Source organism: Patiria miniata, unplaced genomic scaffold (assembly GCF_015706575.1).
Source record: "Patiria miniata isolate m_02_andy unplaced genomic scaffold, ASM1570657v1 HiC_scaffold_1, whole genome shotgun sequence".
Taxonomy (NCBI): domain Eukaryota; kingdom Metazoa; phylum Echinodermata; class Asteroidea; order Valvatida; family Asterinidae; genus Patiria; species Patiria miniata.
The window spans coordinates 12,482,994-12,509,558 of record NW_024037047.1 but is presented as its reverse complement, the minus strand read 5'-3'; the positions used below and the strand labels follow the sequence as shown (position 1 = coordinate 12,509,558).

Below are 26,565 nucleotides of genomic sequence, written 5' to 3'. Positions count from 1 at the left end.
TATATCGTCACAATGTGTTTGTTTTTAATGGCGCCAAGTTCCTCTGACATGTTTACTGATGTATTTGAGTTGTTTTGAAACCATGAAAACAGAGCTCCCATTCATAATTGAACAACTGTTACCATTGATAATGTACACACATGCACATGTGCATGGTACCAGTAGTACCAGATCCAGGAGTGGCAGATCGAATTCATTTGAAACTTCCCAGATGCATTAAAATTAAGAGTACGAAAATATAACCAGTTTTTGTTGTGCCTTAATTGGTAGTTTTAAAAAAATTACAATGTGCCGGTTTTAGAGTAGACAAATTAACTTGTGGTGCAAAAAGAGTTGGCCGCAACCCCCTCCATTTGCATTTGTGCCTACATGTATATATTGTCACAATGCATGTTTTGATCGTACCAAGTTTCTCTGACATGTTTGCAATGCTTATAAAAGGTTGAGTTAAAACTTACACTACAGATGTCAAGTGGTCCTCTTATTATAAAACTTTATAAGTAATTACAACACACAGGTAGCAGATGACTAGTCAAAGTGGGTTTTGGACTTGAGTCTGAAGATGGAATTGAATCTTATTGAGCAGTATCGACTGTTCAAGTCAAAAATCTTAAACAGTTGTTTACTTTGAGATCAAACAATTCGTATGGTTCTATATACAGTATATGTAATGATCCGATATGGAAAAATTCAAAATGGGCAGAGGTCATGGCTTTTGTGTACATTTGTAGGTTATTTATTCGACAACTACAAGTAGTTAATGTAACGCGCGGCTGTAAAAACGCGCAGAAACTTAAATTTCGGGCTGTTTGCCAACATTCTCTCTAAAGACAAGGTTGAAAAACAAAGGAAACAAAACTAACACGTTTGATAAATATCAAGAAATTTAGTAAACTAATTACTTAAACACCAAAATAAACAAACAATTTAAATCTAAATAGTGAAATTAAATTTACTCAATAATTAATAGAAATATAAAACCAAAACAAAAATTATAGAAATTCCTTAATCAAAATAATAAAACAATAACTCTCTTGTGCACAAGTCAAAGTATCTTCTTTTCAAATCGAAAACTTTCGAATCCAACTAAAATCAAGTGAAATTTCCTCTTTCTTTGTTTCTTTCTTTCTTTCTTTCCACAAAATTCAACAATTCAACAATTCAACAATTCAACAATTCAACAATTTCAATCAAACCAGCGCTTTTCTTTCAACTTTTGATGAAACCAAATTCAATCAAAATTTCTATTTAACCAACAAATCTATTATTTTAAAACAAAGTGATGGGCCCACCACACTTGATCACTTTTTTTGTCTTCGCGATCTCTTGGCGTTCCTGTCCTCCAGGTCTTGTGCTGGGTCTGGGCCAAATCTTGGGCTGCCGTGTTGAAGGCGCCACCATGCAGTTTCTCCGTCGTCTGTGATCGACGGTTGGCAGGGAGGGACCGGTTAGAACGCCTTGGGTGCGGTGTGTGTGTGGGGAACAACCATCATGTCCTTCTCTCCTAGTAAGGATCCATGTCCTTCCCCGACAAGCCTTTCCACTGGTTCATTAAGTCCTCACAAATGAGCCATCTGTAATATTAATCAAATGTCCAAAATTCTTTCTACGGGCTTTTACAATAAAACGGGTGTCTTTAAATCAAACCTTACCCCTCTTTAGTCTCAGAATATGAATATCTTACTCAAGCAAAATATATCGTGATTTATCAATTTTTAAAAAGAAAACCAAAACTCTGAGCATTCTTCCTTAATATTTAAATAAATATTCCAATATGTTGAAATCGAATACACTCATGTATTAACTAATGACGCCATCAAAATCTGATCTTAGAACCACGTCTATCACGTGCAATACAAATGCATATGTTTACAGAAAACGTCATAAAAATCACTAAACGAAACATAAAAACTCAAAATTCAGTTGTACTATAGATCACTGAATAACTGAATAATACTCACGGTATGCAAGGCTTCCTTTGGCCTACAACAACAACAAAATCATAGTATATTCCATTGCAAATTTGGCGACTTCGCAGTGCGATCGCTATCAGCTCTGAGCGTTCTGTCCTTCTTGAATTTTCCCGGCAATCACGACCCACCCGTCTAACACCCAATCTCTACCTTCGTTTACACACATCTCTTAGCAACACACAATAAGAACTATTTAACTCTTTGTACGTGCACATACCATGGCTCCTAACAGAAAGAAATGATTTACATAAACACCAAAACGTTCACCGGCTCATGTTTATTCATTCTATTCAACGGATACAAGTCTACTGAAAAGTTTAATTTAACAGAAAAGACATCAGGGCTTACAATTACCCCCCGTTTAAGAAAAATCTTAGATTTTTCTCTCCACCTGATGTCACAACTTATAAACAACAAAACAAAAACTGTACATATTTACACTTGGGATTGATACTTATATCGATCGACGGATACCAACAGTGATATATTCACACTGGTACCCTACTCAAGAAGTCAGCACCGACGTTGTCGATTCCTCAAATGGCTTCAATGAGGAATTTATAGGGCTGCAATGATAAAGCCCACCGCATGATCCTGCTGTTGATGAGTTTGGCCTTCTGAAGATAGACTAACGGCTGGTGGTCAGTTTCAAGGACAAACTCCTTCCCATCGAGGAAGACCTGAAACTTCTGGATTCCCCAGACGATGGCAAGACATTCCCTTTCCATTGCAGAATAGGCTCGCTCACGGGGAAGAAGTTTCTTGCTTGCGAATGCGACAGGTTGTTTGGTATCATCATATTCCTGCAACAGCATCGCTCCAATTCCTATGTCAGAGGCGTCGGTTCTCAAAATAAACTGGCGCTCAAAGTCTGGTAGACAAAGGATAGGGCGGCTCGTCAGATGCTTCTTCAACGAGTTGAAAGCCAACTCTTGACTTTCAGTCCAAATGATCTTGTTGGGCTCGCGACCTTTGGTCTTGTCAGTTAGAGGTACTGCAATTGCCGCAAAATCTGGGATGAACTTTCTGTAGTAGTTACAGAGTCCCAAGAATGACCTCATCTGCTTCTTAGTCGTTGGTCGCGGAGCACTTCTTATCTTCTCGATGTTATCTGGGTGAGGTTTGAGTTGACCGTGGCCTATGATGTGTCCAAGGAAGTGGATGCTGGAAAAACCAACTTGGCATTTCTTTGGTCTCGCTGAGAGCTTTGCCTCTCGAAGCCTTTTCAGCACTTCCTTCAGTGTCTTTAGGTGATCCTGCCAGGAGGTTGTGTGAATCAGAATGTCATCAATGTAATTGTGAACATTCAACACCTCTCGCAGCACGGTCCTCATCAGTCGACTAAATGTCGCCGGAGCGTTGATTAGACCAAAGGGCATGACGCGGAATTGGAAGAGGCCAAACGGTGTCGCAAATGCCGTCTTAGGTTTACTCTCCTCGGTCAGCGGTATCTGCCAATAACCCTTGGTCAAATCAAGCTTAGTGAAGAAACGATCTGCGGATAACGACGCAAATATCTCATCAGGGTTGGGGAGCGGTTCTGCATCGAAGATAGTTACTCGATTTAGCTTCCGGAAATCAATGCAGAATCTGTTGCTTCCATCAGGTTTCTTCACGATGACAATCGGGAACGAATATGGCGAATCTGACGGTTCAATAACCTTCAATTCCATCATTTGTTTAATTTCGTCAGCAACTGTATCCCTCATGTTGTGTGGAAGTGGATATGGCTTCTGGTGTATGCGCTCATCAGTAGACAGCTTGATGTCATGTACCCCAACTGTCGTCTCACTAGGCAAGTCCGTCATAATGTCACTAAAATTGCCAAGGAGTCGCCTAACTTCATGAGTCTGTTCCTTTGACAGATCACCAGACAGGGTGACATCTGCTACAGTTTCACTGGCCTTTAATACTGGAAATTCAATTAACCCAGCTTTACCAGTGACATGGCCGCTTTCGTCATTAGGGCCGTCTTCATCCTCTACAGTTGCAGTGCATATGACATCAACAATACCACTATCACAACTAACCACACTCAGAAGACTTGCTTCCTCACGCTGAACATATCGTTTAAGCAGATTGGCATGGAACGTCTTGGTGTTACCATGTAAATCAAGACGATAGTCACATGTACCAATCTTCGCCAGAACATCAAAGGGACCCTTCCACTGAAGTAGCAACTTATTCTTGTCTGTCGGGAGGAGGATCAGGACTTTGTCGCCTGGTTTGAAACTTCTCTCTCTACTCTTCCTATTGTAGTACATTTTGTTCTTCCTTTGAGACTTCATCAGCTCCTTCTGTGCTAAGTTGCAGGTATTCTCCAATCTCTCCTTGAGATCTATCACATACTGGTAGGTTGTCTTGACCTCAGTGTCGGACTCCACTTTTCCTGTCCAGAGCTCCTTCAAAATTGCCATGGGTCCTCTAACAGTTCTCCCGTAGAGCAACTCAAACGGGGAAAAGCCTGTACTGTCATGAGGTGTCTCACGATAGGCAAAGAGAAGAGGGTTGAGATAACGATCCCAATCAGTCGGTCGTTCCGCACACATCCGCTTCAACATGTTCTTGAGACTGGCATTGAACCGTTCAACCATACCATTGCAAGCAGGGTGGTAAGGCGTGGTGGTAAGTTGGCGGATTGACAACAACCTACTGACCTCCTTCATGACGTCAGGTGTGAACTGGCTGCCTTTATCAGTTAACACCTCACGAGGTATTCCTACTCGAGTGTAGACATCTACAAGGGCCTCGGCGACTCGAGTGGCTTCTATGCGGGGGAGGGCGATGGCCTCAGGATACCTTGTTGCATAATCCACAATTGTGAGGATGTAACGGTTCTTGTTGCTCGTCATGGGATGGATAGGGCCAACAATGTCGACAGCTACTCTATCGAACGGAGTATCTATAAGTGGCATAGTACCGAGAGGAACCCTGGTCACTCTACCCTTCTGTACTGTGCGTTGACAAACGTCGCACGATCGACAAAAACGCGTTACCTCCGAGTGAATGCCGGGCCAGAAGAAATCAGTTAGTATCTTGTCCGCAGTCTTCTTGGCTCCTTGGTGTCCTCCAATGATGGCCTCGTGACCAAGCTTCATAACCAGTTTCCTATACTTAGCGGGTACCACCAGCTGATGAATTACGTTGCCCTGGCTGAACCTTTCCGACTGAAATTGTCGATACAGTAAACCTCCGTGTGTAACAAACCGAGAGGAGCATCCGTCTTCACCAGTCTTTTCATCTTTCAGATCAGACAGTTCGCGGATCTTCCTCAGAGTAGGATCAGCTTGCTGAGCTACTTTTATATCATCGGGAATACAGTTAACTTGGGCAATTTGTTTTAGAACAATTCTAATTGCAGTTGTTTATGCTATGAAAAGAATGTTCGTGAAGGGCATTCCATCTCTGACCTCTGGTGTGCTTCAAGAGATCAATTAACTTAATGCCCAAGGTTTTTGGTGAAATCATGAGGGTAGAAAAACCTCAATGGTGATATTAACCATGGAGCAGGTGCATACTTATGTTCCACAATACCGATGTTCCCCAATACCAATGTTCCCCGAAATCCTTACCCTATAACCCTAACCCTTATTCTAACCCTAACCTTAATCCTACGCCTAACCCTAGCCCTCTATCCCAACGATCTCGGGAAACATCGGTATTGGGGAACATCAGGTGGACTATGTATTAACTAAGTAAACCCTACTTTTTCACGACCCACACCTAAACTTCTTGCCATGATATGAATTTCCACAAAGGCTATATGGACAGTTCATGTCTGACCTCTGGTGACCTTTGAGAGGTCACTGAGTGAACTTTGTATACCCACTTTACTTCAAATGCGACCTTTTTCTTGTTACGAATTTAGACACCAGAGACAATTTGCTCACAACCTCTGGTCTCCATCCCCCCCCCTTTTTTTTCAATGCCGAAGCAGGTGCAAATGAATATTTACAACAGGCACATCGGTCAGACGTCGCACTCTGACGGTGACCAGTTGGATTGATAAAGAGTTAACACGTGGTTTACCCAAGTCGATATGGATACAACTGGTGTAATAGTGAATACTGCTATATATTCCATTGAAAAATGTGTTAAATTGTGCTCAATTTTGTACAAAATATTTGACCTTAACCGCCCTGCACTGCTGCCCATTAAGATTCATTTCCATCTTCAGCCCAATCCACAAAGCCGTTACTGTTCTATGACTAGTCATCTCCTGCTAGTCCTGTGTGTTTCAATGTAATTACCGGTACTAAGATAAAAAAAAAAAAAAAAAAAAAAAAAAAAAAAACACCACCGGACATATGTAGTACATATGTGAACTTTCAATTGAACTTCTCAAAATACTTAGTTGCCATGGTCATCTAAAGTCGGCACTCTCATGCGCACTGTCATAGACATTAAACATGATCATGGAAAAGTTAACATTTGGCTTCCCTGTTTTGGAAAACGGACGTTTGACGACGAAGATGTGCTCTATTTTCATATTATTGGTTTCAAAGCAACTGAAATACATCAATAAATATGTCAGAGAAACTTGGCAGGATTAAAAACAACACATTGTGACGATATGGACGAAAATGCACATGGAGGGGGTGGCGGCCACGCCCCTCCACTCTTTTCCTAAGTTAATTTTGTCTAACCTGAAATCATTCTTATGATGTAATTTTCTAAAACTACCAAGGCACCAATAAAACATGCTTTTACTTTCATACTCTTAAATTTGTAACGCATCTGGGAAGTTTTAATTCGATCTGTTAGCCTGAGCCACTCTCATGTGCACCTCCATGCATATGTGCATACGTGTACATTTTCAATGGGAAAAGTTAACTTAGGCCTACCTGTTCTGGTAAATGAACATTTGTTGACGAAGGTATGCCCTAATTTCATACAACTGGTGTCAAAATAACTGGAAGACATTAGCACACCTGTCAGAGAAATTTGGCATTATTCAAAAATTGCATTGCGACGATATAAGCGGATATGTACACGGAGGGGGTGGCGGCCATGCCCCCTTCGCACTTTCTGCCCCACTCTTAAACTAATAAGCCTGACCTGAAATCACTCTTAAGTTACATTTTCATTTTCTACAAGTGCTAAGGCATCAATATAAACTAGTTTCTTCGTAATCACGTTGTAACCGTATCAGCGAAAAAGAAAAGGAGGGGGTGACGGCCACGCCCCTTCTCCATCCACTTTGGATGTGTCTGGCGGGCCCTATGCAGCAGACAATTATTTTGTCAGGCAATGGATATTTTATACTTAGTAGGGTGTAATTGTTCATTCAAACTTGGTTTTATGTGGTACCTCCAATGTTTGATCAAGCCAATTATTTGCCCCCTTCTTTTGGGCCCCGAGGGGCCACATGCAGCAGGGGGTTCCCGGCAGACATCCATATCTGAATATGTTAGGTTACACAATAAATGTTTCTGTGCTTGGACATTGGTACCTTGTTCGTTTGACCAAAATGCTCTGGGCTGCTGCTCTAAATCTTTATTTATGCTTATTTGACAATGCGAATGTTAAAGAGGTTGTGGAATGCTCGAAGACATTTCCGTCATTCTTCGGGTATATGTAGCCTAAGGTGTGATGAAATAAAAACGACTCTTGTTTCTGTTATAAAATGAGTACAAAAGGTACTTTTGAGAACTGTTTTTCAAGTCCTGTCATGCCTGTTTCGACCCGTACGTGCAATTTGTGTACAAGTCGTCGTTGCGGGCAGCAAACAAAACACAGTAAATCGTGACGTAATAAACTGGACTCCCGATGCACAGTAGCATACATGAGTCCTGTTTATTACGTCACGATTCACTGTGTTTTGTTTGCTGCCCGCAACGACAACTTTTCACAAATTGCACGTTCGGGTCAAAACAGGACCTGAAAAATAGCTCTCAAAAGTACCCTTTGTACTCATTTCATGACAGAAACAATAGTCGTTTATATTTCATCACACCTTAGGCTACATATACCCAAAAAATGACGGAAATGTTTTCGAGCATTCCACAACCTCTTTAAATGGAAGGGCTATTTAACTTTCCAGCGCCTAGAGGACATATGTCATAAGCAACAGACAGGCTGCTTGCGAAGATAGCAGCTGCTATTGACATGCATAATCTCACACATCTATGGGGATATACTGCATTTTTCGTCAGCGATCCCCGGTGTCTATAATTTGTTTCTCTTGAACAATGGTTCCTCTTCAACACGCCTATAATACTGTTTCCTTAGTCTGTCTTTCCAAGTGTTCATTTATTATGGCGTCAAGCATCGACCGTCCATCACGCACACGTACAAAAAAATCGTTGGGGTGTGACTGTTCAAAGGTCACCTATCTGTACAATAACATATACACTAAAATATGTGATTATCATCCAGTTCTGGTATATTTGCAGGTTTACGTTTGTATCATTGTTTGTGTAATGATTAACACAATCTCATTTTGTTTTCGGAATATTGCTACAAGGTTGAATTTACTCCCCTTAAAGTGCCCAGCTGTGACAGATACTGTAAAAACTGCGGTGTAAATTCAACACATTGGGATTTTTGACCCTGATTGGAACACATGTGTAAAACAATAGTGGTACTCTACAAATAATCCCCTTGTTACATTGATCACCGCTGTCGTCCACATAGGTTCTCATTTTGTTTTTCAGTTGAATTTCTGGGAAGACTTGTATAGAGTCCATAGGGTGATTAAAATAGGTTTGAAGGCAGTGGCGTAAGTCTGTGACGGCGAGTGGGCGGGAGAGGGGGAAGGGGATGACCAAAATCCAAACATTACCGGGTCGTAGAAATTCGAAAAGCGGGAACGGGGGAGGGTGGATACCAAATAACACTTTGGGGAAGCTTTTCATAATACAGATGTACATCTATATGTACACTCGCGCTTAAATAAAAAAACTCACATCAACTTTTTTTTTTTTTTTCAAATTCATCGACATATATAAACCCCACCCCCACCAACCGGATTTACGCCCCTGTTTAAAGGCTGTATTTTTAGAGGAATTTCAATCGAAAAAAAATGTATAAATTAACTAGAGGACAAGGTTTTGTTAATCAAAAGATCACTGGCCTTTTAAGGCTAGTTATGAGTAAATGCATTGATAGTACTTGTATATACCCGTTCATATCTGCTGCAGATCGCCTCGTCGTCGCCTGTTATTATTATTATTATTATTGTCGTTGTCGTCGTCGTCGTCGTTATTATTTTTACTATTATTATTATTATTATTATTATTATTATTATTATTATTATTATTATTTATTCGGCCGAATTTCAAGAAAAAACAAGCAATCCACAAAAGTAAACAAAACTAAACAAAAACATCCAATCCAAGCTGGCCAGGATTGACAAAAGTATAATAAAACACTGTGACTCGAAAGCCGGTCAATCCTAACTTGCATGGTACATGTAACATACAAAAATATATTTAAAATAGATACAAAGTTCAATGAAAGATAAGACCGCCTTAAAACTAAAACTTCAAAAGATAATTAGATCCAAGGATTAACAGTTAAAACCCTAACAAAACTTTTCAAAGGCAAGAAAAGCTGGCGTTAAAACATAACAACAAGCAAATTATACAAGACTGGGGAAAACAGACAAATAAACCAAAACAAAACCAACCAACAAACAAACAAACCAAAACAAAACCAACAAACAAACAAACAAACAAACTAAGAACAAAACAAAACAAGACAGGAAAAGACTAAACAAATTGAGACAGAACAAGACAGGAAAAGACTAAACAAAATGAAAAGACAAGACAAAACAGGGCAGGGCACGGCAGGGTAGAGCACAGCACGGCACGACTAAATAGACACAAGGAACGAAAGATTGGTACAGAAAACAAACCAATTTGAAATAATGTAAATTGAAATAAAATCAATAAATGCCGATATTTTTGTGAACAGAGCCTCGCACCTTTATATGAAATCATTCTAAATTCATCGACGGGCCAACAGGTCTTCATTTTTTTCGTTAAACATGTCAGAGACCGTGGATTGACGATTGCGACCTCTATGTTTTGTTTTCAGACAGTTGGACAATTACTATTCATTTATATGCAAATAGGGCTATACGTAGTCATTTGCATAGGTTCTGTAATTACATATTGTCATATGCAACATAAAACCTTTGACCTCCGTGACTCCCGCTCACGGACGGATCACTGCGTGTATACCTCCGATAAATAATTAGTGCAAACATTATTTTGTAAAAGTCAATATAAACGTATAAGGCTTTTGAACCCTGGTCGAAACTTTAATAATTGTATCATTCGGATGTTTTGACTTACAACTGTAATGTAGGTTATTTAGAGATTATTTTATGAGGATTTTTCCCACAGCGTATTAATATGTTAACAAGCTAATATGTTTACTTAAACAAAAAATGTAACAAAAAGTTTCCTCGCTCTCTCTCTTTGGAATGCTCACTCCCAACAGGCGGGCGGCCGCAAATTTTGGACGGCTTCAACCGGTAAAACACTGCTAGTACTAGGCCTCGACCTATATATGGCTGGTATGAAGATTATGAGGGCTTAATCACAGGAACAAGGTTTTATTTCTTTACTGCATTGGGCGAGTCAAACTATAAGCAAGGAAAAACAAACACACAACATGTCAGCTTTGTATACCTAAGTATCTAAGTATATTGATTTTAAATAACTTGGAATAAGTTTTAAACCTATCTTAATTCATAATAATGGGAGTAGGATTTAATCTTATCCTAATACTATGAAAAAAGTGAAGAATAACAAAGTTTGAGTAATACTTAAACCTTGTTATTCTTCATTTTTTCTCTAGGGGTTTTTGTTAAATTTTATTCATGCTTCCACGTCAATGAATGAAGTCTGGAAATAAATCGTTTTCAAATTGAAATCTGTTCCGAGAAAAAGTTATTCTTCACCCCCCGGCGGCAAGCAACCCTAACCACCATCCCAGGATCGCACCTTGCGGCTCCCGACATATATTCATACCACGAGCTCTTCGGCCCCGAAATCCATTTACCGCCGAGCTAGGGCCCCCCTCCCTCCCCCCTCCCCCCCCCCCCCCCACCCCAGCCCCCAAAAGAAGAACACAAAAAAGGAAAAAAAAAAGAGAGGCGAAATCATTTTGTTGCTAATTGGTTGGGGGAAATTTCCCTTCCCATATTGGCGAGGCCGGCAGAGACCTCACTGCAAGGCATAAAGAACACATAGCACACGAGCGCAGAGGGAAACTTGACAAAATCTGCCATTGTCAAACACTCTGCTGATTTTGATCATGCCGTTGATTGGGAACAAGCGGAAATCATAGCCCCAGAGAAACACTGGTACACCCGTCGTATCAGGGAAGCTATTGAGATCCACAAACATGGCACTGTATCACAAGACATCGGCTATTTCATAAGCAACATATGGCATTCACTAATACCTTGTTGCAACACTCATGGCTCACAGTCAACGTACACCTGAGCGAGCAGGCACTCAGCGGGCTTCACAGCCAATTGACAATGCCCAACAGACAACCAATAATCTTGAAGCACTCCCTACCCTTGCATAGCTTACTTAAGCAGCAGCATTTTCAACTCTACTGAGTCTCCTGAGGATGACTAGAGAAAGCTAGTCGGAACGTTGAAACCAAGTTCTTTTATAACTTAAAGCAGGACGGTTCTTATCAGAACTAAAATTACTTAACGAAGTTGATAAAAAGCAGGATAAGTTCTTTCAGAACTTCCTATCTACTGAGCATTAATGATTTATGGTGTAACAGCAACCTGAAACGATATGTTATAGGCTGGTATTTTTGACATATTTGGTTAAAGTTTTGTGTATAACCATTGTTTCATTTCGAAGAAAGGTGATGGTATAGCAAAGAACACAAGCTAACCAACACACTGACCATAGTTCAACAAATTTATTGAAAAGGTGTACTGCTGTGGCAGTGTGATAACGAATCAAAACCTAACATGGGTGACTGACTCACTTGGATGTCCTCACATATTTAAAAGAGGCAAAACTAATTTCGTGTGCAGACTGGAAAATGAGCTACTTCTATGAAAATAGCACAACTCCTAACCACTGCCACTAATTTCAACAATTGTTTATTCATGTGAAAGCAGTTGCTTTTTACACGTACATAATAACAAAAAACTCAGATATCTGTAGGAATAAACTGTATGTTTTATCAGCGATTCCCGACGACTAAAACTTGATCCTCTTAAATATGGCTGCTCTTAAAAATGGCTGCTCTTCAACACGCCCGTAGTATTACCGTTCGCTCAGTCCGTCTTTGCAACCATGCCTATTTTAGAGTCCGATGTTCAAGCATGGATCACCAATCAAGCACACAAGTGTAAATATTTTGATAAGAGTGTGACGGTTCAAAGAACACCTAAATTTACGGGTACACAATATAATATAATGCATATCATCTATTTCTGTTAGATCTGCAAGCTAACGATATCTTATGGAATCGCACTTGTTCCACAGTATTGTTTACATCGTTGAATTTACTCACCGTGAAGTGCCTACTGAGAGACGAAACAAAACTGCGGTTGAAATGTAATATATCGTGGATCCCTTTTAGGTAAAACAATCAACACCCGTTGTTCTATACAGATAACACCTGTTTTTAATTTAATCTCGCTTATCCATGAAGGTTCACCTTTTTAAATTCAGAACAAATTATTTGACAACGGCGATAAAATTGTAACTTTGTAATCCACAGGTTTATATGTTACTTTTGAATTAGAGCCAGCCAAAACAGAAATTCGACCACCCAATGAACGACACACGAACAAAATTAGGGTATTAATTAATTACATGACAAGTGTGTGTTATTCAGCAGAACATTGGCATGTTTCTTTATAATTCAGGCCTATGGGTGATTTAAAATGGCAGTACAGAGACAAACCATCAAAGTAAATGAAAATTCAATTTTACAGGCACTTTACAAAAAAAAATCCAAAGAAATTACATAAAAATGTAAACAATTTACAGTGGTGCAGATGAATTCTGGACTTTAATGAATTTTCAACATTACTATCTATTATATTTGAAGAACAATCACAACATAAATGTGTAAGTTTAGAAATGTGTTTCCTTAATTAGTTTTTAAAAACATTAACCGTGACTTACAATTTAACAACATAAGGAGTAACTATTATATTAGGGTAATGAACGTGATGTTATTTCACAAACTCATTTCAATCAGCCGAAACAGCTCGTGTTTGTCCACAACTACATGTCTTGTTCCTTTATCTCCTTCCTTTTCCAGTCATTGCCCACAGGGTTTGTACACGTATTTCTTCCACCAGTGGGCTTTGGTACTTTCGTAAATCCGACCGACCTGGTACATACTTCGAGCACCTCCTAAGATGGTCCTAAAAGAATTCATCGGATGTCGAGTTACGTCACATTAAAGGTGTTTTTTTTTTCTCCATAGGTTTTGTACACAATTTTCTTCAAACCATACAATTTGGTACTTTCATATATCTGATTGACTTCAGACATGGCAGATACTTTAACCAGCAGCCGAAAATGGTCCAGATGAGTTTCGTAACAATGCCGTCATCATGTGTCACGTGACTTATATTAAATGTACATTCTTCAAATCCCTATAACTTTTGAAGTACAAATTCCCCATAGGAAAGGGCACAAGGTACCCCAGATAGTTGTGTAATAAAAACTATCGCTACCGGGATGTGTTAAAGATTGAAAATGTGTTAAGTGATGTCATCATGACGAAATCATTTGTAATGTGACGTAACATTAAATCACTTGTCATGTAAGGTCACATTAAAGATGCATTTTTCAAATTTTCTAAGGTACGAATCAGATTGGCTCAAAGGTGTTTAGGTATATAGATAGGAACTTGTTTTAGATAATAATGAAGTGACGTCATGACCATGCATCACATGTCATATGAGTACTGTATATGAAGAGCTAGGGTCGATTTGGTTGTAACTTGATATGTACCTATACCGGGATGTGTTATAAATAAAAGTGCAAGTAACTTCATTTTGACATAATCACACTTCATGTGACGTCACATTAAAGGGGTCTTCTCAAAACAGCTGGTCATTGCAACAACGGTCATTTCTCTATTTGGAAGAAGTCTTGGAAAAGGATTGTTTTGTTGCCTCTGGCCTCTACTTGATAGCCTCTTTCGCACATGCAAGTTTCAACTCGAGTTTTTATTTCGGCAGTCAGATATCAGTCGTCGTGGACAAAATGGAAAGGCGGAGCTTGTTTTCAATTGTCAATAACTCAATATATGATTACCCGATTGGAAAGATTTTTTCGTTGTTAAGGGTAATGACTATACTCTCCAAATTATGTATCGGTAATTCCGAAATTTTCTTATTTAAATGTCCGAATACTCGCTTACTTTGCATTTACAAACTTGTAAGGCCTAGGATAAAGTCAGCTTAAAATGGACATATTTTCATTACCATAGCAACAAAAACATCAATAGTAAAACCACCATCTTCTACAATTTGAGTTCAGTGACAACCGTACGTATGCAAAACTAACTCGACAATTCGTTTAATTTAGGATCGCAAGTGACTACGGGAAAAATTGTTGCATTATAAACAAACATTGACATACACTATACAAATACAGTATCAGACATGGTAAGGCAGGCATAACCCTTAAGTTCTGATAAAATTCTTGTTTACGGTGTTATGCACACATGTGTAATGCAATCTATGATGTTGCTAGGAAGCACATGTTCAAAGGTTTCTCATTTGCATCAGCAATCGATAATTGTTGAATTTGTATTTACTTAGAGTGTACGTTATCGTATGTTATTTCTATATAATGACGGTTTATATTGACCGTTCCATGCAGTTCCCGATAAATAATAATAAAAAAAAATTGGACTCGTTCGATTCAGAATAATTATTTTGGTCCGCTCGGTGCAGGGCAGATTTTGCCTCATTTTTCCATATTCTTTGGTAATCTTTTGAAAGATTAAGCAGGAATGCGAGATTCCATAAAATGCGTAATAATAATGTCAGATGGGTGCGATATTGATGGGTGCGATACAGGATTACACTCTACCTCATTTTTAGTCATTTATGCTCGAAACTGCTTTGACCCCCGACCTTCGAAAGAACGACCTTTAGTAGGCCTTGATTACAATCAAACTAAACATGCTCGCACGGCTATCACGGAATTTTTTTTACGAACATTTCGTGTGAGGCTACTAGAACCAGGTAACCGATATAGCCATGTCTCCCCGCCGGGCCATAACCGGTTAATAGCTATCAGTTTTATTTGCTCGATAATTTTGGTAGAATTGTAGGGGCTTGTATTGTGTTTTGGAAGACTATGGTAAATGGTCATTTATCATGTACGGGGAGTTGCTGCAACTGCACTGTCAAATTTATATCTTCAAATTTTCAAACTCGACGAAAGCTGTAGTTGGCTTGTTCAAGTATGTCTGGCGGATTAATTTGCCGAATAGTAAACATACACGTCATTCGTTGTAAGTCCGATTTACTGTCAACACAAAGACACACAAAAGTACTTCACACGTTTACTGATACAATTTGAATCCTTTGGATAACCCTGTGAGTTTATAAGATTACAAGTTATTCCATTTGTAATTATTATACGAGTTACAATATTTGCAGATATATAGCATTGATCTATATTCAAATGGTTGTTACATTATCAACTTGAAATCACAAAATATATTCAAAGAAGTTCGTTATACACTAATAATGAGGAATCTTCCAAATTTGGTAGAGAAACACATCTATAGGATATTTGGCAAAGAAAGTCTCATGCAGACAAATGGGAATAGACAACAGTCACAAAATGGGGCGCAGCACAACGTGAGAGCATGCTGAATATGTAGGTAAGAAAAAGGAAAATAATGGAAAGAGTGACGTCAGGACAGACACATGACAGAAATGTATGACAGGTATGACAATTGACAATGGCTACAGAGATGATTGGATAACAAACACGGAAACAGTAGACGAGTGGCATCAGGAAACAGAAACCGTCATTTGTGACATTAAAGCGGCAGTAAATGCCCAGTAAAACCACTGGCTGCTCTCTGTGATTTACTTTATGTCTTACACAATAAGTCGTCGTTTCTCTTTTATTTTTGGTTTGATATTACGCCTAGACCATTTGGGGTCTTTACATCATCGTGGAAGCATGAAAAGGTATTTTTTTTCCGTCTTGCGGCAAAGGTTATTTCTACTGGAGTATTTTTTTACATAAAATAAAGATGGAAGCCGTCTGTCTCTAAAGAAGCAGTCAAATCAAAAATGAGAAAATGACCTGAAGCCAACTAAATGACAAACGTATGTGTTTTCAATTAAAGATCAACTAGTAACAGTGAACTGAAAGATCGAAAAACTAGGTCAATTTGCAAAACGTGGCCTGTAAGAAGTTTTCCTTTAACTATGCCTGATAACAGATGACCAACAAAGATGATAAAACATCAAATATGTCACACTGTACATAAAACACCAAATACGTAAATGTAACCGGCGTACTTTGGCATTGTTACACAGTAACAAATTAAGGAAAGAAAACAAAATACGTAAACAGACTAATGATTATAAAATAATAGCAAGGCACAGCATGGATTTATAACTGGTAAAAATAAAACCGACAAACAAAAATTAATTTATATATCAAAGAGGAGAAAACTTCGAAATTGGCTTCATATAGGTATTGTGGATCTATTTTCATCTGGATGCAAAGTCTCAAACTAAGTGCTACATTGTAGTCCAATAAAGCATCGAGAAAAACGGAATTAAACCCTTTTTGTACATATTACTTGCAGTCATGGCACTTACTCACTGGCAGTGGTATTATGGATACTGTAACATTGTCCACAGAGCATCCAGTAGGCCATATTAGTTTTGAGCAGGTCCAATTTCCATATGCTTGATGACTAGTTTGACTTTATGTAAATGTGTATTTGTTAATATTGATTGGTTTTTTTTTAATGTCGACTATGTTTGCTTGGACCCATGGGAGACCAGTGGATTCCACTTTTTTTGAAAAGGCCACCAGTTGAAAAAAAGAAATATATAGAAAAGAATAAAATAGACTAACTATGTGTTAAAACTGTGTTTTTTTAAGGAAATACATGAAAATAAAACTACCAAAATTCCAAAAGCTTAAATGGTGGCATTTTGTTTGGTATAACTTGATAGTAATACATTGAAGTATATCACACGTTAATCAGTGTGAAGCAAAGAAACGAATTTGAACGCAGCAAATGTAAAAAAAAAAAAAAATGCAGCAAATCACCAATTTAAGTGTTCTTTTTTATTTTTGAACGTTGCCTATTTAAGCTTTTATGGTTGTTCACATTATGTTAATGATTTTACGTATATTTCATGATTTAACCATTACTATCTCTCAGTCGTTTTCTCATATCCGTTTATTGTATCTGCCTAATTCGCTCTAAATTCATCTTTAAGTTTTCTTGATGTTAAAAAGTATTCTTCATTTCGATTTTCCTGTCTTTTGAAAAAAGTAACTAAAGTTATCTTTATCATCTTCTACTTCTCTCCACTAGGTTTGAACATTTAGTTTTAAAGGTATTTTTCCCTCGTCACTAGATTTTTTAACGCCTGCTGTATACTATGTGTTTTAAATGTATAATTGATTTATACATTATTTTTTTAAATTAAATCAAATAAGAAATTCCACTATAACGAACACCGCTATAACGATTATTTAACTATTACGAACATCCCCTTCGGAACCTGAAGTATTACGGTTTGTTACAATAAACAGTCATTTATTGAGAACGATCACCAGAACGAAAGATTTTTTAAAAACCCATAAATAAATAAATAGGGTTTTTATTATCCAAATAATTAAATAAATTTCTTCTCTCTTCTAAATTCTTTTATGCAAATGTCGGTTAGGACACACCCCCGTCGACCTTTATAGATGTTGAACACGAGTACCTTCATTTTTGCGGCTTTTTCTCCACAAGTTGTGTTTCCTCGTCATCTTTGCAAGAGAAAAGGTGCAAAGTATAAAATCGGATGATTAGAACTGCCCTATCAAAGGACGCTGTATCTTTACGGAAGGCGCGTTTCGACATTCCTCTGGGAATTTTTCATTTTAGGCCTATTAACTATGGTGAACTTTTATTTGCCCTCTTGCACCCACAATGTGATTTATGTTTAATGACAAATTGAGCATCAATGTTGTGACGTTTTCAAATGAAACATAGAGGGCATTTCTAAACTTTACTTTTAAACCAAAAGAATTATAAATGTTATATGTCATAGGCCAAGGTAAACGTCTACATTTAAATGAGATACTTTTCCTTTGTCCAAAATGTGCAATGGTTTTTAACTTGACACCGTGATTAATTGAAGAGATCCGATGATGTGCAATGATGATCCGAAATAGGGTGGTCGGTTTACCCAACCAATACTTTGGTTGGCGAACCAATGCATGACGCTCTAATAATGGATAATTTTTTTCTCTCAAAATTTTGTTCATGGTATAGTGGGGTAGATAGGGGAAATATGTGTGGCAATTGTGCCTTTGATGATACGAGCATGGCATTTGGCACACAGAGTTTGTCTCAAGAAAAATATTACAGGTAGAATAACAAATTTCACAAAATGATTGCCATTAGTTGTTATTCTACATTGACGTTTTAAGAGACAAGAACGGTTTTCCCCCAAAAGTCATATACACACCTCCATTGTATCTGAAGGAGAACTGAGGAGATTACAAATAGTTAGCCTCCCCCTCCTCCAAAAAGAATTATATTGGCTTTACAAAGTGTAAGGTTTCATTATTTTGGTTTGAGGGATGGAAATGACTTAGTAAAAAAAAAATTGAACATAACAAAGGCCCCAATAATTAATCCGTCGGTACAGAGATGAGAAAAAGATTAAGTAAAATATGTTTTCCCCAAGAATTTAACATACCAGCTTTGGTCCGAATGTATTTGTATATATATATCAGAGAGCCGCATACAGAGATCCGCACTGCAATATTAGCGATGCTGACAGCAATGATGCACGCTGGGACGAACTCATCGGGGAAACCTTGCGTGGTCTGTCCAGTCTGTTGAAAGGAAATTTATATTTACTCGGTTGTTTTTGTGTGTTAAGAAATCATTTAACCCTGCCCAGAATAGTTGAAATATTTCAAAAGTATGTTATCCTCCACTTTAATTATACCTCAGTTGAAAAGTACTCAATTAATTTCAGCCGTTATAAACAAAAAAATTCAATCTCAAACGCACGAGCAAACTTCATTGGCAGAATGGAACAGAGGAAGATGGGTTTGTTACGTATTAAAATCATACTCACATTTATCAGGTTGTATGTGATGTAGACCGGCTCAATCAAACTTGCCAACGGGATGATAAACACCAGCGGTTTCCATTTTTTGAATAACTGAAAAATATAACAGCACCAATTCCATCAACTCTGAGACACTCCTCATACCCGTATAATTGTATTTGTCAGAGTAAATTTATTTCATTTTATTTGTATGAATATTCACATTCACTGGAAAAGACACAACAGTATTGACTACTTACAAACAAGAAGCCAATGACACACATAATAGTGGAATACATAACTCCTCCAACCAGCTTCCCAATCTCTGAATGTGCCAATCCTGTCTCGTCAATCTTCAGGACAAGTGCCACAAACGTTAGCTGCCGGAAAGTATACAGTACAAAAATGAGTCCTTTTAGCACAGTAAGGACATTCAACCTACATATTAAGTAAGTATTCACAATAGAAAATTCAGCTAGAACATACAGTACGCAAAAAAACCTTGAAAAATCAGATATAACTAACTTGACAGATCATTAAAAAAACTGTTCTGACCTTATCAAACAATGTAGCATTAAAACAATGTGTAACATTAAAAGCAAAATAAATGTACAGCATTGAAAGTGAGTTCAGTGACCTAGTTCTTCCGAGTGTGTTTCAAGAGCTAACCCATATTATACAACGCCCGAACAAATTGGTGGGTCGTTGATCACTTGTCACTGAATTATTCCTCCCAACCCACAACACGACCGCACGGCAAAAACAGAGGGTCCAATCCACGGTATATGAAATTGCACGGTCACGCTTATGGCGGCTCTGACCAATCATATGACGAGGATTTAATCCGGTATCGTATAAAACGAATAATGAATTATTCACGTTCGTGCAATGATAAGAATAGGTTAATTCGGTGACAAAAGATTGTTCCATATTACGCTTGGCTTCGCCTTGTGGGATGGAGCATTCCATCTATAACCTCATTAAATTATTCCTTCGGTTTTACTCATAAACACTCTTAAATAGCACTTATTATTTGTATACTTACCTCCAGATGAAGATTCAACAACAACAAACACATCACGAACAGATGTTTGATGTTCTCATCTAGCAATAGATGACATTCAAAATATATACAAGTACTACAACACTAAATGGTACTAAAAAAACTGGCATTTATATATTAGGTTTTGTTAATCTTTTTGAACAATCTGTGTAAAAATCGATGTTTTGAGAAATGTGAGTGAGCTTTACAGACTGTTTAAGATTGTAAATTAAAATTAATTTACAGTCAATGTTATTAAAAGCCCCAGGATTATCGCAGACGCTGGAGTAAAGTCCCAGCCAGCCTTATACGCACTTAAATCTAAGAGTTACCTTGATTATATGTCTCTGCTCCCCACGGAAATAACATTGTTCTTGCCTGCCAGTACTTTATGAACAAATACATAGCAAGCGAAACGTTTGCAACAACAACGGTTGCAGCCAAGACCACAATTACCTGCAATAGAAAGAAAATCAGTGAATCTTGAGGTGTTGTTTTCAGAAAGACAACACTTGTAAGAGTGTTCTATAAGAAGTATGCAAACACGACTAATTAAGGAACCCAACTTGATTTTTTAACTAAATATGAATGATTCTTTTGGAAATTGAACAATTTTGAAGTTGACTGGAGCTGGGTTTGAACTTGCGACTTTCCAATTGCAGTTTCAGCTTTTCAAAAACTGTGCTATCCAGCCCTATATTGGCGGTTTACCAATCTGGCAATGTCTTTGCTCAAGGGACGCTTTCCATAAGACATTAACCTGTATTATGCTAGGGATCACGTAAGTCACGATGCTAGGAACATTGTCAGTGCTGCAACCTGGGAAAAAGCAAACTAGGATCACTCAAAGAGGGTACTGCACCTTTTTTTTTTATAAACAACAAAGAAAAACTGACTAAATATGAATAAAATTATATGGCAACACCGTATTTTTACGTGGATAAATTTTACTTACGATCTTAGAGTTTTGATCTCCATTCGGCATCTGTTCTCCTTTCAGTATCGATTCCTCATCTTCCGGTAGTATGCAATACATTATGCAATAGGCTATCAGAACCACGTGACACAAGCAATATAGTAGAAGGCTGTAAGGCATCCTCCAAAACACACCGTGAACGGGATACACCAGAAGGAACACTACAAACATGAGTGGAAATATATTTCACAGTGCTTGAAATTAACATTACAGCTTATTAGGTTATTGCCTATAATTATATATATAAACAGATCGATCTAAAAGGATGTCACATCACTTGCATCGTTTTTGTTAATGCTAAATTTATTGTATTGTTATCATCTGAGGTTTTTGTTCGTAATAATTGTATCAACAAGAAGATCACTTTAAAACCTTATTTAATTTGATATAAATGTTTGATATAATTATGTTCATAAAATTATCTATCTGGGAAATCACTCAAAATTGCACCTTTCCTTAAACCATTTACCTGGAAAATGCATTGTTTCCTTCAACGGCAATAAAGGTTTAAAATGTGTACCTTTAATAAATAATATGTATTACTTATTGTCACCCGTGGATTGTATGAGTAGTTAGCGGAAAAATGTATAATTCATTTCAATGATTAACTTCAATACAATTATATTGATCGAAAGTAGCATGTTGCTGTTGCTGGTGTTGTATTTTGTGTTGTTGGTTGATGCTATGCAAATTAAACGAGGTCACACTTAAAAATTATCATCTGTACAGCATGGGCAAACTTCGATTACCAAATGTGATGAATACTCACTCCTAACTCAATTATTCCATCCTATTCAGACGTCCAAATCTACTCCTTTAACAATTAGCCATTTTATAAGTATTAACCGAATTTTAACAATTCAAATATCTGCCATAAGTAAATGGCATAACAGACATCTAAAAAATATCTGTTAACAGTTATTTAAATTGAACTAACCTGATGTTACACCCAAAACGATTACAAATATAAATTTTGGCGAATCCGGTGTTCCTTCTGCAAACATCACGATTGACATCAGAGACGCTGCGTAGCCAACAGCGAGGACGGACAGGACAAGAAAAAGCCATTCCAGTGGAGACAAGTCAGTGACGGATTGTCTCTTAATTTTCAAAATGGAAGGCTTATATTCTTTCTTCTGGTAATAAAGAAGATTTTTGAGTGAATTGATTAAGAGGAGCATAGGAAAAGTAAAGGATGCAACACCGAAAATCGGAGCTACAGCTATGGGCTGCTAATAATACATCGATATTTTGGGAGTTCTTTAATTCAACGGAATACTTTTTTTGATTATTTGTTTATGAAATGCAATATATCACAGGAGTTCCTTTATTTATGAAAATTACACAATTCAATTTTCAAAAAAGTCATAATTTTACGTCGTTAAGATTGCAATATCCAGGGTGTTTAAAAAAAAGGAAACCGAGTTTATTTTGTTGATTTCTCGGGTATGACTAATTATTTAAGAAAATGGTAACCACCATCTGTTACATAACCATGTCTTCTCTCTCTTGACACCACGAACTCCATTTTACCGTCACGGATGACTGAGCACCAAGTGATGTAACTGACTTTCCAATAATGGCATTGTACTACATGCACCATAAGACCAATTGACAGTTTTCAGCATGTTGAAAATAACAAAATCCAGGACGTACATTATCAAAGTCATTTATTCAATTGCTAAACATATCAAGGTTCATCACTGTCCCTGTTAACCCCACTCTCCTTCAACATGCCCCCATTCCTTTCAACGCAAATCTCTGCCCTGGTTTTCATTGATGTGAACGAATTTCTGATAACGTCTCTTTCTCTGATAACTGTCAATTGGTCTTACTGTGCATATGGGACAAGGGCATTTTTGGCATTTCAGTTACATCACTTAGTGCTCAGTCATCGGTAAAATTGAGTTCGTGGTGTCAAGAAAAAGAAGACATGGTTATGTAGCAGATGGTGGTTACCATTTTCCTAAATAATTAGTGAACCCGAGTAATCAACAAAATCAGCTCAGTTTCTTTCTTTTTTTTGAAACACCCTGTAGTATAATATATAATATTAAAGAAAAACAGGAAATAAATGCATATATATAAGCATGTAAAGGAATTATTTAGGGTACACATTTCATTTTTAATGTTTCAAAGGTAATTACTAAATACACTATTATTTATCTACATACATTCGGCGTCATCGTCTTCTTTGTATATCTGTTTAGGCTCGGTGGTTGCGTTCGATATCTGCATTGGTAAACAACAGGAGGTCGTAGGTTTGAAATCTCGAAAACCCTGGTATATTACTGAGTAAACTTAATTTCATACGCCGGTGAAAGTTAAACCGGATACATAATTATATATTTTCTGACGCAAATTCCCGTCCTTTAAATCTTCTCTTTAATAATTTAAAGCAATGCATGCACTCGATATGAATGAACGACGCGTTAAAATGATTAGCAAAATTGAGTTAGCTTTTTATATACAACGCCAATCTCCATATGAGACGAATTTGCCAAATGTATGGCGAGTTAGAATGTTACATTAGTGTATTACCCTGATTTCAAAATGGAGTCTCTTGGGATCAAATTTTAAATTTAAATTTACACTACTGCCCACTAATTTTATAAACGCAATGTAAAACAAAAAACGAGGCGATCTGTATGACAAATTGTAAAAGTAACCAGAAACCAGAAACTCATATATCTACTCACCAATTTCCAATATTTAAAAAGTTATGAATAAACGTAAAGCAAGTGCTGCAAACCGCTCGTTTTCTTGAACCAAAATTGTAAATGGCGGCTAAAGTAAATATACGCAGTACAATGATAGCACAAAGGTTATCAAGACTGTCACGTGACAAACGCAGTAAATTATTAATATATTACCTCTAAATAATCTTTGAGATCTGTGCAGTCAGTTTAACCCTTTGAACTTGATTCAGTAAACAACTTTGCCTGTTGACACACTTCGTAAACAGCTTTGCTAATGCTCGTCAATCCTGAAAAAAAAACCACCCCTATCTGTATTTGCCGGATGAGGCTGTTGGGACAATGAATCATCTCTTCATGTATTAGGAAATCCAGGCTCAAAAAAGACAATCCATCATTAAAAAAAGAAGAAATTATGCAGTTTTAACAGTTGTAATTTTTAATTTTGAGCTTCTGTACTCAACGTGTTCAACTTTAAAAAACAGTACTAAATATTTGAACTGTTGTACACGTTACCGAAGATGCATGTATTGGACACAATGCGTTTACTTCAAAAGGGGGCAGCTTATTTATTGGTTTCTCCTATCGCAAGTCACACAGACTTTTTACACGATTTTTCTCCACACGACTTCTGTCATTTGTAAACCACCATAAAACTTGGCATAAGGGAGACCATCACCAAAAGGCGGTCCACGAAATAAGAGATCGTAATAACGTCATCGTAGGTCATGTGACGCTATTTTAAATATGTATATTTTAAGGTCCCAGAGAATTGAATTCTGATTGAATTCAAACAAAAACTGAGGTGTCGTCATGATGAGGTCATTACAGGTCATTTGACGTCCACTTAAAGGTATCTTTGTTAATAATAATAATAATAATAATTAATTCTTATATAGCGCATTACATCATTGACACAATCTCAATGCGCTTTACAAAGTTAATAAAACAAATGTCATTAAATACACTAAAAAGCTCATTAAAAATATTAATACATCACCAATCTATTGATTTAAATACCAAGTAAAACTCATTAAAAATACATTAAAACCACAATCAGTCAATCATCATGAATGTTATTTAAAAACCTGACGGAAGTAATACGTTTTTAGTGCTGACTTAAAAGATAAAAAAGAAGGTGCGTTCCGAATAAAATAAGGAAGCTTATTCCATATACTGGGTGCTGCTACTGAAAAGGCACGCATGCCATAATGATTTTGATTGAAACGGGGCTGGACTAAGCGTGTTTCATTGGAGGAGCGAGTGGCTATAGAACTTTCCCGAACTGTCAACAAATTCAACAAATAACCAGGTGCGTGTTTATGTAAGATTTTATAAACCAAGATAAGGATCTTGAACTCAATACGCTGTGCCACCGGAATCCAGTGAAGACTTTGGAGAACAGGGGTAATGTGCCGATATTTCTTAGTATGGGTAAAGTATGTTAAGGTCCTATATCTACGGAACTGTAAGTCCGATAGGGTTCAACATTGGTCTGTATGCATAACGGGATGTGTCATAGGTAAACATTGAGAATGTCATATGTTTTTTTTTCTCAGTTTTTGAAGCTTTAAAGCAATATCTCATCAAAGGAACATTCTTTTTTTAAGTCTTTTTGTTTTAGGTTTGTTAGATCTTTGCCATTGGCACAAAAATGTGACACATGTCGACGATGTTTTCATGAAGTGACAAAAACCTGCAAAATCGAAACATTTTCGATTTTGAGTTTTGCTGGCCAATAAATTGCACTTGACAAAAAGAAGAATTTGGCTGAGTTTCAAAACAAAATAATGTTTGATTTCGCGATTATCGCAAACAAACATTTGACAAAATACCTAAAAGCCGTGATTTTTGTTTTCACGAAGTGGCAAAAACTTACCTCGTTAGCAGGGCCAGAGGAATAATGCATTTCTCTACACACGCGTTAGGATGGGAGTGGACGCGCACGCCGTGAACGCTGTCGATAAAGAACAGACGCGCGCGCGCTACAGTGACGTCAGACGCGCAAATGTGACAATTTCTTAGAACTTTTTATGTTTTCACGAAGTGACGAAGAGTGTGTACAACTTCATGGGAAAAAAGTGAGGCCTCTGTGTTTTGCTGTTTTCTCTAACTGATAACAACTTTAATTGATCTGTATTAATGAATTACAGTTTAATTAAGAGAGACTTATAGATACTACAAGAATTTCTAAAAACTAGTCGAAAAGGTGTTTTGAAAAAAATGATTAACTTCAAAGGCGATTATCACGGAATGACCTTTTTGCATGACATTGAGGTTTTTGTTATTTCGTGAAAACACTGTCGATGTGTGAGGTCATTATGATGTCAACAATCATGTGATTTTATATAGATTTCTGAAATGCTGATTATAAACGCCATATTTATGGCATATATTGTATGTGCGTAAATACATGCAACATACATGTGTAGCTTTGAAGCCACTTATAGTGGGTCGCCTTGTCAGCAGGCCAGTCCACACCTTTGGGGAATTGTTCTTTCAGTGTGCTTTCTCTGAGCTGAGCAAGCTCATTTTTCTCTTGCGCATTTTCTGCAGAGGCCTCAATCCGATCATGCAACCTAATTAGTACTCGA

The 26,565-nt window shown here is 37.4% G+C and overlaps 1 protein-coding gene across 1 annotated transcript; it reads right to left on the bottom strand.

The window, feature by feature from the left end:
- Positions 1-2,509: 2,509 nt before the first annotated feature.
- On the bottom strand, positions 2,510-25,880 carry LOC119730344. Its single transcript, XM_038203196.1, has 6 exons — positions 25,851-25,880; positions 23,450-23,507; positions 20,303-20,361; positions 19,518-19,637; positions 18,898-19,036; positions 2,510-5,268 (listed from the first exon to the last, which is right to left on the bottom strand). The coding sequence occupies exons 1-6, from the start codon at positions 25,878-25,880 to the stop codon at positions 2,510-2,512; spliced, it is 3,165 nt and encodes a 1,054-aa protein (XP_038059124.1).
- Positions 25,881-26,565: the final 685 nt, after the last annotated feature.